We start from the raw sequence: 12,260 nt of genomic DNA, 5'->3' as shown, positions 1-12,260 counted from the left end.
TGTAGGCCTATTTTGCTTGTAGTTGATTTATTAATAGAATTTATGCCATTTTCAAAGTTTAAAAACAGTTTGTTAATTTCTTAAAATTGAGAACATAATTTTATGGCCACTTCCTTTGACTCGTTATCCCAACCCAAGAAGAAAGAGAAGTACGTTACGTTAGTTCTTTTCTTCATTGCCTCAGATTCAAGATGGCTAGCTTCTACTTACTTTTTTTGGTTAAAAACGAGATAATTTTCAGAAATTGTTCACCTACACCGACTTGAATGTCAACTCGTAATCCTATTGGCTTAGAAATTTACGTTGTTTAGTCCAAATATATTGTCTGCATGTAGCTTTCTCTCAGCTTTTTTTTAGTTTCGTTGCAAAATGATTGAAAACTATTCCCGATCTTTGATCTAACCTCTTTATTTTAGTTCTCTTTGGTGTCTCGAGTTCTGACGTCATCCACCTTTTTGATTTGAATCTAACTTTCCGTCTGCAATGTTTTATGGTTATGTTTCTAAATTACCATTATTTACGATTTCGGCAGAAAAATATGTATTATCATTATTTAGGTTTTTATCACGGTTTTTTGTTTGCCGTTAACGATCGCTTTTACCCACCGATTTGGTTGTATGATTTGAATGCAGATTTTTAACATGTTATGAGGATCAGAATACAATTTTATTAAACTAATACCATTCCTTTTATCCATTTTTCCTACTAATGTAATATATTTCAGAAGGTTTATACTATTTATTCATAATTTACAGTAGAAATTAGTTAGTTGAGCCTAACTAGGCCTAGGCTAGTAACTGATTAAATAGTTAGGCTTTAATATGTTGGCTATTTTTTATTTAGGCTTTGTTTTGCAAATAGGCTATTGATATATGACCTGCCACAACTACAAGTTTTTATGAAATTTTTTTGTAACCATTAAGCGTACAACAACGCTTCAATATACTAAAATATCTGTTTTTTAAGCTCTAGAAAATAGTCCAGAAAGTGTTTAAAAATTTAGATTTCAAAGGTCAATCATGGGCAACCACTTTTTACCCTGTTAAACCCTCCTCCCATATTGGTCTGTGAACTCTTTAGAATAAACTTAGCTAGCCGACAAGTTTGTACAAAATTGTATCAAAATCAGACTAATGTCACTCGGGTTATGTAAAAACCGGAGGTCTTAAGGTGGTCCAGTGCAAACATTGAGTGCGCGGCCCCTGACTACCAAAAAAAGTAGTATCTCTACAATACTAACTAAAGAAAACCTCAATGTTTAATGTACGTAGTTATACTCCCTTCTTTTCTTTTTTCATAATTGACATAATTTACGTAAAATTAACATATTTCTTAAAATTCTTATAGTATTTTGCACAAAGGGTAGGGTCCTACGAGGTACAGGGCCCTGTGCGGCCACACCATTCGCACGTGCCTAAGGTAAAAACAGAAACATAGACACACACATATATGAATTTAAACACAGATGGTGTTTTGGCCTCTGGCAACATAAAAAGAAATTGAATCAGCCCCGGGTCTAGGTTTTACCATGAGAGTTATGACAAAAATGTATTTCCTGGATAGGAATTTCTTTAAAAAATTACTTACTCTTTTGTTACACTCTCCTTTCAGCATGTATGATGCTTAAATATTCATAATTAAATAATTTATTTTTAGTTTTATTTTCGGGAGCACCAAACCACCTGTTTAATCATATCTTGAATCTTACTAATATTATAAATCTGAAAGTTTGTGAGTTTGTGTGTGTGTTTGTGTGTGTGTTGCTCAATCACGCATAAACTACTGGACGGATTGGGCTGAAATTTGGCATGATGATAGCTCACATTCCCAATTAACATTAAGGCATATTTTTATCTCAAAAATCCTTTTGGGCTCCGCCCCAGTGGCTATGTAGTTTCCCATGTTAATCTTATGAGTATTCATATTTAAAGGGAATTAAAGAATTTAGTCAGCTGTTTCAACTTTACAAGTTGGTTCTATAATATGCAATAGCATTAAAAAGTTATAAGGTTTCCCAACAGGGTGCAGCACTATTATTATTTTGTTTTTGCATATATGACAACAGCTAATTTGAACTAAGCAGCAACAAAAAGCTGTGATACACAATGAGAACTGTCAAAGTAAGATTGTTTACAGTTAGGTTTAAGTTTTTAATTTAATGTATAATTTGTGATATTATGCGAAAGTTTGATAATTTATTTTTTTTCTATTGTTTAGGTGCAGTGGTATAACATTATGGCAATGGTAGATGTGTTATACTATATCATACCGTATATTTATGAACCAAATTTTATCAAACTGTATCCTCCCCCATTGAAAACGCAAAGCTTGAGTATAACTGCAATAAGCATTTTATACTTATATATGCCAACCCCGTACGAAGGACGGGTGCTCTGCTTGTCTACAATAAAATCAATACCTTTATTTTCCATCTTTTTCTTCTTGTTCGTTTGCACATTTAATTCTTTTGACTTCCTTTTTGTAGCAGGTCCCTTAACAATATTTTCTTTTTTCTGTAACAACAAAATTCAAATTTACAGTAATCATACGACTTATTTCTTTATTTCAAATTCAAAATAAATGATTTATTAGCTTATATGTTTTGATTTTCACAAAATAGGGCTGCTAATATATTAAGGTAGTATACAGACTGTCCTAAAAGTCCCAGACCGGTTTAATATTTTCCAAACGATATAAGATAAATCAATAAATTTTGCACATCAACACTACACCTAAAAATCTACTTTTTTAAGGAACTATCAATTTTCTGTCATATCATGGGGACGTCCCGCAAGGAGTCAGAAGGAAATCTTAAATAGAAGCATAGGTTGACACGTACATAAAATTAAAGGTCTTTACTAGCAGAATATAATGCCGCAAATTTGAACTCAAACGGATAACTGAGTAAAAAATGGCAGCCGTTCAAAGATTTCTTGAATCTGCCATTTTGAATCTTTGAACGACTGCCATTTTTTACTCAGGCCTTCTTTTGAGCTTGAATTTACGGCATTGTAATCTACTAGTGAAGACCTTTATTTTGAGGTGCATATCGACCTATGCTTACGTTAACAATTTTCTTCCGATTCCTAGGGCTGTGCCCCCCAAGGAGTAAGCGTATAATAGCAATGCAAATTGAATGAATCTTTGAACCACTGTCATTCTTGACTCGGCTGTCCGTTTGAGTTCAAATTTGCGGCATTATATTCTGCTAGTTAAGACCTTTAATTTGATGTACATTTCAACCTATGCTTCTATTTAAGATTTAATTCTGACTCCTTGTGGGACGTCTCCATGATGGGACAGAAAATTGATATTTCCTTAAAAAAGGAGATTTTTAGGTGTGGTGTTGATGTACAAAATCTTATTGATTTATCTGTTGTCGTTTAGAAAATATTAAACCGTTCCTGGACTTTTGGGACAGTCTGTATAAAAAACAACTGAGCACCCTGAAATTGTAGTAGTTTTCATCTCTCCGTGTGATGAACATCTATTTTCTGTGGAGCTTAACAAGGCCACACTAAAAAAACAGGCCGTAATGCTCGTCAAGCATGACATCACGATGGAAGACGACAATGACGTAATGTTTGCCGTTTGCGATCAGCTGCTTGTTTTAATCTTTCCTTAGGAAATAAATAAATAAATACTTACGTCATTGCCGTCTTCTATCGTGACGTCATGCTTGACGAGCATTACAGCCTGTATTTTTTAGTGTGGCCTTGAGCTTAACCGTCACAACAATTTAAGTGTTCCGCCAAGAAGGCACTCTTCGGGTCATGTGAGTGCCAGCGCATGCGCAGGAGCAAGGAGATGACAAGAGAGGACTAGAAGTCTTGTCTTACCGCTGCGATCGAACACCCAACATGTGTACGTGATAGGACGCTAGGGACAGGAAGGACCCCCACATGAGGTAAGGTGTTAGTAATGTTATTCTAAATTCCCGTAATTTTTTCCAGGTCATGTAGTCAAAAATGTTCATCTAATTTCCCGTGTCATTATTGTAATATTAATATTTTGCTCAATCGTCAATTCACGTTGTGTCCAGTCGTCTGACCAATAATTGTTGCATATATCGAAAGGATAATGGTATTTCTGTATTTAATGCATTACAATTAAATTAATAATCATCAAAGCTGGCTATTTGGGCCTGTGACTAGCAGTAAATTGTCTCCTCAGGTTGAATAAAGGAGTCCAGTTTTCACTTCCAACACGAACGGTTTGGTTATGGTAATCATTCACATGACCAAATCACCCAAAATGTAGCCGAGTTTGCCACAAGTGGTAGCAGAGCGCCACATTTCATCATACTGTGGAAATAACCTTCTATAGTCCTACAGCTGGCTATACTTTAATGTTTGAACTTGCGTACATACTAAATACTCTTGCATAACCTTTTAGTTTAATGTCTAGGGAGTTTAACAAACCTGGGAACCTCCTACAAACCTCATACACCCCAAGTTTTCCGGCTATGACATCATCAATATGGCAATAAAGGATTTCTTTTAAATTATATATTTCACATACTATTTGTCAGATCGGGATAAACTTTTTTTGATTGAAAGATGAGTTTACATGCTATCTTTCTTACATGTACACATTTGTTGTATGATTATTACATTTTTTGTAGTTTTCCAAAAACCTGTCTTAAAAATGTTTGTGTTACTTTCGTTAATAACGTTTTATTGATACAATATATCAGAAATAACCTATGGAAAAGGTTGTAAAACGTTTAAAAAGCTTTACAAAAATACCATATTTGATATGCTATACACAAAAGATGAAGTCAAGAAACTAGATAAATCTCACTAAAACACTTAATTTGGCACAAAAACGCCTATTAGTCCGACATCTAGGGCTGTGTGCAAAGTTTTGCCATTTAATGTTGATGTAGGTGTCTATAGAAGTTTTTTCATCTCGGGTGTCTTGTCTGCACCCACTGCATATTCCGGATGACGTCATCAAAATGACGGACAGGGCTATATTAAAAATAACCATGTTTTACATATTATGTATCGGATCGGGATAAAATTTTTTTGTTTGAAAGATAAGTTTACATGCTATCTTTCTTACATTTACACATTTGTTGTACAGTAGAACCTCACTGTTGTAATTCGAACCTCGATAATTCGAAAACCTCTATAATCAGTAATGTTTGTCTGTTACCATCAGAAAACCTCTAAAATTAAAAAAATAATATACCGATAATTCGAAGTGATTTTTTCAATTATTGCAGCTTCTACAATTCAAATTTTGTTGCCATAATTCAAATTGTTACCTTCAAAACTCGAAGTCAACCTCTACAATTCGAACTGTGTCACCGTAAGCCTCTGTAATTTGAATTTAGAACAAAAAATATGCCTGTTGAAACATGAACTGACGCTCTTATTGATGTTCCACAATGTGTTCATTATAGTCTCCGTTCTCTCAAACTCTCTACACTAAAAACTGGGACCTCCATAATTCAAATTTTATTTATTCTGACCTCTATAATTCAAACTTGCTATAATTCGAAATATATTGTCTTTCCTCTGAAATTTGAATTAGCGAGGTTCTACTTTATGATTAGTACATTTTTTGTAATTTTGCAAAAAAACCGATATTTTTAAATATTTTTGTGTTACTTTTGTTAATAACGTTTTATTGATCAATACATCAGAAATAACCTATGTAAAAGGTTGTAAAAAGGTTGTTGTAAAAGGTTGTACTTGAATGGTATTATTTTAAGTAAAATAGGGTGGTGAAAACGTAACATGTCAGCCATTTTGATGACGTCATAACCGGAAAATGCATTGGTGCAGACACGACACCCGAGTTGAAAACACTTCTTTAGACACCTACATCATATTAAATGGTAAAACTTTCTATATATGACTTGCACACAGCCCTAAATGTTGGAATAATAGGCGTTTTTGCGCCGAATTAAGTGTTTTTGTGAGATTTATCTAGTTTCATGATATTTTTGTAAAGCTCTAATTAGGTTCTACAACCTTTTTCATAGGTTGTTTCTGATATATTGTATCAGTAAAACGTTATTAACAAAAATAACACAAAAATCTTTAAAAATGTGGGTTTTTGCAAAATTACAAAAAATATACTTAACATACTACAAATTTGTAAATGTAAGAAAGATAGCATGTAAACTTATCTTTCAAACAAAAAATTTGATAATGCTAAGTTCAAATCAGAAGTGTCTTGTAGTGCTATTCTAAGTTTGTGTTTTACTGTTCTTCCAGCATTCTCGGCTAAGCCATTAGTCTTTGGGTTATATGGTGGAGAAAGTGTGTGTTTGATTCCATTTTTTCGCAAAAATGTTTGGAATTCTGTACTTGTGAAAGGTGGTCCATTGTCACTGACAATGTGATCTACTAAGCCAAATCTAGCAAACAATTCTCTAAGATGAGATATTGTGTGTTTTGCTTGCGTTGATGGAACGGGTAACACTTCCGGCCACTTTGAATAAGCATCTTTAATTACTAAAAATAACTTTGATTGGAAAGGTCCGAAAAAATCAATATGAATCCGGGACCACGCCTTATCCGGTACATTCCAAGTGTGCAAAATCGACTTGGGCGGAGTTACACGTTCCTTCAAGCATGATGTACAATTACCAGCAATTTGTTCAATATCTAAATCAATATTTGGCCACCAAACGTAGGATCTTGACATACAGAAATACAGTACACTCCACAACCAATCAAACACCAGCAGAGTTAATGTTAGGCAGATCTCTGAAATCAAGGTTAGACTTAATTAGACCTAATGTGAAGGATGTCTTTAGTAGCAATCAAAACAGACAAGTTTCAGCTTATGGTGGTGTCACAACTCGTAGATTATTTGTTAATCAACCTGTGTTAGCTAAAGATTACAGGGGAAGGGAGAGATGGATAGAGGCTACAGTTATTGAAAAACTGGGTCCTGTAACTTATTTAGTTGAACTAGAATCAGGCGTTCAGTGGAAGCGTCACATAGACCAGTTGATAGCTTTACAGTCTAAGCTAGGGCAGCAGTCAGATTTAGTAGTAGAATTTCCCAAAAACGATCTGACAACGTCGCTTCCAGACAGACAACCGGCAACATTGCAAAATTCGCCAGACCGCACACTGACAGGGAACAGTAGTGAAGGTATGCGAGCTCTTCCGGGCACAGTCGGACAGAGAACTCCGATATTGACTAGGTCACCTGGCGCAAACCAAAACATTGAAAGAGCGGGGTCATTGGCTTCGCCTACAAATGTAAACAAATCGCCAAATGTAAACAGACAGACGCCTACTTTCCTTCCTACTTTGCTTTCCTGTACGGGAGCGCAAACCTGTAATACGATTAGACCTTTAATTGAATACCCGGACATGACTTGTATATAGATTTATTTATCATATATCCTTATCAATGATTTTCAAATGTTTATTAATTGAATTGTGTGTAACCTTACTTGTGTTATCAATATTTAATATCATCAAGGTTCAATGTTTAATGCTATTAATGTTTATGATTTTAAGTGTGTGTTTCATTTACTTGTGTTTTTAATGTGTGATATTATCTCAATATTTTGACCATATATATATTTAGAAACTGATGATTGATTGATTCTCATTCTTATTTAAATGATTGACAAACAAAAATAATAATAAATAAGATATTCTGATATTGTTATTTGTGATTGTACGTTTTCAAGATTATAGTAACTGATAATTACTAAAGAGATTTCTCATCAGCAAGGCTATTTTTTCTTTTGAAGAGTTGAATAGTCTTTGAAGTCAAAAACAAATTCAATTTATGTATTTTTTGTTTAGACTTAAAAAAAAATTAAGTTTGTAAAATTTTGTTTTTATTTTATTATGTTAGAAATGTATTTCATAACTATTAGGCCTAAACAACTGTTGACACTATTCAATGTATTATGTACAGGAAATGAATAAAGTGGTTTTGAATTGAATTGAATTGAATTGAATTAGGGGTCTGCGGGTCCCCGATTTTTTCGGGTCGGGTCGGGCCAGCGGAAGGCCCGAGAGACCTGGTCGGGTGTACCGATTCGTCGTATAATACAACAAATTTATGTAACAGACGCAACAAATAGTCAGCTGATCAGATACCCACAATGCTATCTAACCACACAAGTGGAAGGGGTAGGGCCAGCCGCCAGTGTAGAGTCGTTTCCTTGCCTTCCTTGTAACTAGTCGGAAAAAGTTTCGTATTGTGCAAATTAAATTAATTTTGCGGTGTTGGTCGAATAAATTTTCATTTTCTTAAAATTAATCGTTTAGCCTATATCCCGAAGGGATATAATTGCAACGCAAGTGGAAAATAGAATCAGTTTTTTGCGAAACAAGTGTTAAAAGTTTGTTTTACCGACCAACACGAGCCGCCATTTGAACATTTCACGTTCGTCACACAAAATCAAATTGATCGTGTTTTTTCGGAAAACCGTCTAGTTACAATTCCCCATCCTCATCCCTGTGTTTATGTCAGTGTTTTTGTGGACGTCCAAAGTTTGTAAGTAATTCTAATATTTATTGTTAAATATTAGAATTCAGTGAGTCGCATATGTGTAAAATTTTCTTGTTATAGTTTGTCATTTCCTGTTATACTAGCACATGTTCTCAGGTTGCAGCTTCCATCAGTATTTTTAATATCCATTTATTGTAAATCAATCTGCATCATTTATTATACTGTGACTCTCTAATTATATAGGATTAATTAAATTGTATAGGGTTTTGTACTCAATGTAAATTGCAAATTAATCTATTTACACAGATTCTTAACAGTCATTGTTTAATTTTGCTGAGCATCAAACAGAAGTTATTTAAGAGTGCCACAGTCATTATAATATTTGGGGGAAATTAAATAATATCGAAAGTGGGAGCAGGTAGCTGGTTCGACTGAATGCGGAGGTGTTATTAGAGGTTGTGACAGTTTTGTAAATAGATGAACCGCCAAAGTAGGCTACCTAATTAGCCATAAAATAATAAGCAATATTCTAATACATACTACTACGATTAAACACAACATTGTTTAATCAGTTGGACTTCGAGACTCGACCTTCGTTTTTTAATTCGTTGGCCAACGAACAGGATTTGCTGAGTACTGGTCATCTCAAACATTAAATTAAATATCACCCCTCTGTTGACACTTTCGTGATTAGTGTGCAACCGCACCGTAACTTCCCTTTTGATAGGTCCATTTGACATCAAATCAGAAGGTTTTCAATTGATTGTAGCACTCTGTGTCATTCAGTATCACATAAACACAACAAGCAATTGTTAACATAAAATCAAGTGTATCTTTCATTAGTACTGTGCAATAAATCAAATTGTTACTAACTTTTTAGTTCTCAATTACCTTGGTAATTCGTTACTAGCAATATTAGTTATACAGGGTGGAACGAAGTTAGTGTTAAAAAATTGTATGCGTTAAACTACTATGTATTGGTGACAAAAAGGCACCAATTTAAGTTTCCATACCCTCACAGGTAGGGAATAACAGACAATTTAAGATTTTTTTCAAAATATTTGTACTTACACACATAAAATGGCCATAAGTGCATTAAACATTGTTTTTATTCCAAATTCATTGTCATTTTCAGAATCCTCGTTAAATTTCCAATAGTAATAGTACAAATTCATTGAGATTAAACATCTGAATAAGCCCTTATTTGGCCATAGAAGTTTGAATTTGTGATTTTTTATAAAAAAGTAATAACTTTTTTCAACGTTTTTCTATACTACACTGGACTGTAGAGAGTGTCAAATATTAATAAAAACTTCTGCAGTTAATAACCTTTAAAATGATGTATAAACATCTACTGTTCCTTTGATTTGTACTTCTCAAATTTAAGAGTTTCTCATGAAAAACACGGAACGGCTAATGTTTAATTTCATTTAAAAAAACATGTATTGGCTTTAATGATATGGCAGCAGCTGCTTTAAAAATCATGTTTAAATGGGTATTATTGCAATTTTCAGAATCCTTGTAAAATTCCTAATAAGAATATTGAGGAATTGTTAGGATTAACACTTTATGAACCTATGTTTTGTGATGAATTTTTATTTAGGGGGTTTTCTTCTTATTTATTGGATTAAATAAAATGTTGTTTACAGTGTTAGTTCTATGGCACATTCAACCGATGTGCGAGATTGACTTAAAGCAAAATACACAACTTGAATGATAAGAATGATAATGATGGGTCATATGGTGTGGTTTGCTAGCATGCCAGGTCGCCAGACCTAAGTCCACTGGACTTGCTTTGTGTGTTATGTGGAGTACTTGCAGGGTGTCCACAGAAAATTTGTCATTAATTTCCATGACTTTCCATGACTATCCATGACCATTTACCATCGATTTCCATGACTCACGAACTTTACTCAAATTATAATATAACAAACACACACAAATAAAACTGCCTAGATTTTGCAGAAACTACTGAAATATGTATTAACAGACAACAATGGAGTACAATGGTACAACAATGAACTAATACAAACTCAAAAATCATAGAATAATACAACTGTAATAAATTGAATTGTCGAAAATTGTTGAAAAATCCAGAAAAATGCTACAGTAGTCGGAGTTACGGCGGACTAGAGCATTGAATAGTTCCCTCAAATCATCCATCATGGGGAATTTCCATGACTTTCCATGACCTTTTGCCTATTTCCATGACTTTCAATGACCAGAATTGTTTTCCATGACTTTCCATGACTATCCCTGACTTTCCAGAATGTGGACACCCTGACTTGGTCTACTCATCTTTAGTGGAAGATAATCAGGAAATTAACTACTGGATAATGAATGCAGATGTGCTAGTCAGAGGAACGTTGTATTTTAATGTTACTGTTGGTGCCACGTGCAAAAAAAGCTTGGCTGTGTATCTGGGAAAATGGAGGAGATTTTGAAAAAAAAACTCAAGTAGTTGGCATTAAATAGAAGGCAACTATTAAACGTCAAGGAAGTAAGGAACAGTTATTTAAGTTTCGAATATTGTGTGTTTTAGAATTAACTTTTAGTTTTTGTATAAATAACTAAAACTAAGTATTTTTGAGGTGTTAACAATTATTTTAGTTAAGAAATATATCACTTGACTGAGTTATTTCCATTAGCATGTGTCTAAGCACTTCAATCAAATTGGTATACTATACTTAGGTTTATTTTAGGTCTTCGGTGAACATATTGACAACATTGTAAAGTGTAGTATTTACATAATTTTATAGGCTACTCCATTGGAAGTATTTGCTTATGCTTAAAAAATTCTTAAGTTAAATGTACCGTGTGTAACTTTAAACACTGTTCAATGTATTCAAAAAATAAAAATAAAACTAATTTAACATGTTTTTACAAAACATACGTTTATATGGATGTTATTCCTAATAGATCTTTAATACTCTTACAATAAATCTCACAAGGATTCTAAAAATTACAATAGACCCTATTCAAATATAACTGTTATTGTAGCTATTGCCATATTATTTAAGCAAATACATGTTATTTTAAAGGAAATTAAACATTAGCTGCTCCGTGTTTTTCATGTGAAACTCTTAAATTTCAGAATGACAAATCAAAGGAACAGTAGATGTTTATACATCATTTTAAAGGTTATTAACTGCAGAGGTTTTTAGTAATATTTGACACTCTCTACAGTCCAGTGTACTATAGAAAAACTTTGTAAAAATTTATGACTTTTTTATAAAAAATCACAAATTGAAACTTCCATGGCCAAATAAGGGCTTATTCAGATGTTTAATCTCAATGAATTTGTACTATTACTATTGGAAATTTAACGAGGATTCTGAAAATGACAATGCATTTGGAATAAAAACAATGTTTAATGCACTTATGGCCATTTTATGTGTGTAAGTACAAATGTTTTGAAAAAATCTTAAATTGTCTGTTATTCCCTACCTGTGAGGGTATGGAAACTTAAATTGGTGCCATTCACCTTTTAAAGTGCAACACTAAGTACTAGCGTGGTAGTGAGCAGGTTAAATTCAGTGTAGATTAAGATTGTTTATTAGGTTTCATATTAAAGGTATTTCAGTCTGGAAGTATTTCAAGCAGTACCAGGGACGTCCCATAAGGACTTCTGGGGATAATTTTATTTTGCAAGGCCCACTCAAATATTTTTTAACACCAAGCTTCCACTGCCAAAGCTCTGTCTTATATTATTACTTTCCAAGTTCAATCTTCCAACCTAGGGGCAACCAAGATTTGTAAAGAATTCACTTTGAGATCATTGCAAGAAGTAAATATATTTAAATATATAAAAGTAGAAG

The 12,260-nt window shown here is 33.4% G+C and overlaps 1 protein-coding gene across 2 annotated transcripts in view; it reads right to left on the bottom strand.

The window, feature by feature from the left end:
- LOC128982950 (uncharacterized) overlaps positions 1–12,260 on the bottom strand; it is a 141,310-nt gene that overhangs the window by 22,967 nt on the left and 106,083 nt on the right. For both annotated transcript variants that reach the window (XM_054402063.1, XM_054402054.1), the window contains exon 11: positions 2,420–2,513. In XM_054402063.1, the coding sequence (XP_054258038.1) occupies positions 2,420–2,513 (94 nt within the window). The remainder of the gene's footprint in view (positions 1–2,419; positions 2,514–12,260) is intronic.

The sequence above is a fragment of the Macrosteles quadrilineatus genome, unplaced genomic scaffold (genome assembly GCF_028750875.1).
Source record: "Macrosteles quadrilineatus isolate MER2022 unplaced genomic scaffold, UCM_ALF_1.0 Scaffold_1__1_contigs__length_201487025, whole genome shotgun sequence".
Classification (NCBI taxonomy): Eukaryota; Metazoa; Arthropoda; class Insecta; order Hemiptera; family Cicadellidae; genus Macrosteles; species Macrosteles quadrilineatus.
This window is presented reverse-complemented; position numbering and strand designations above follow the sequence as displayed.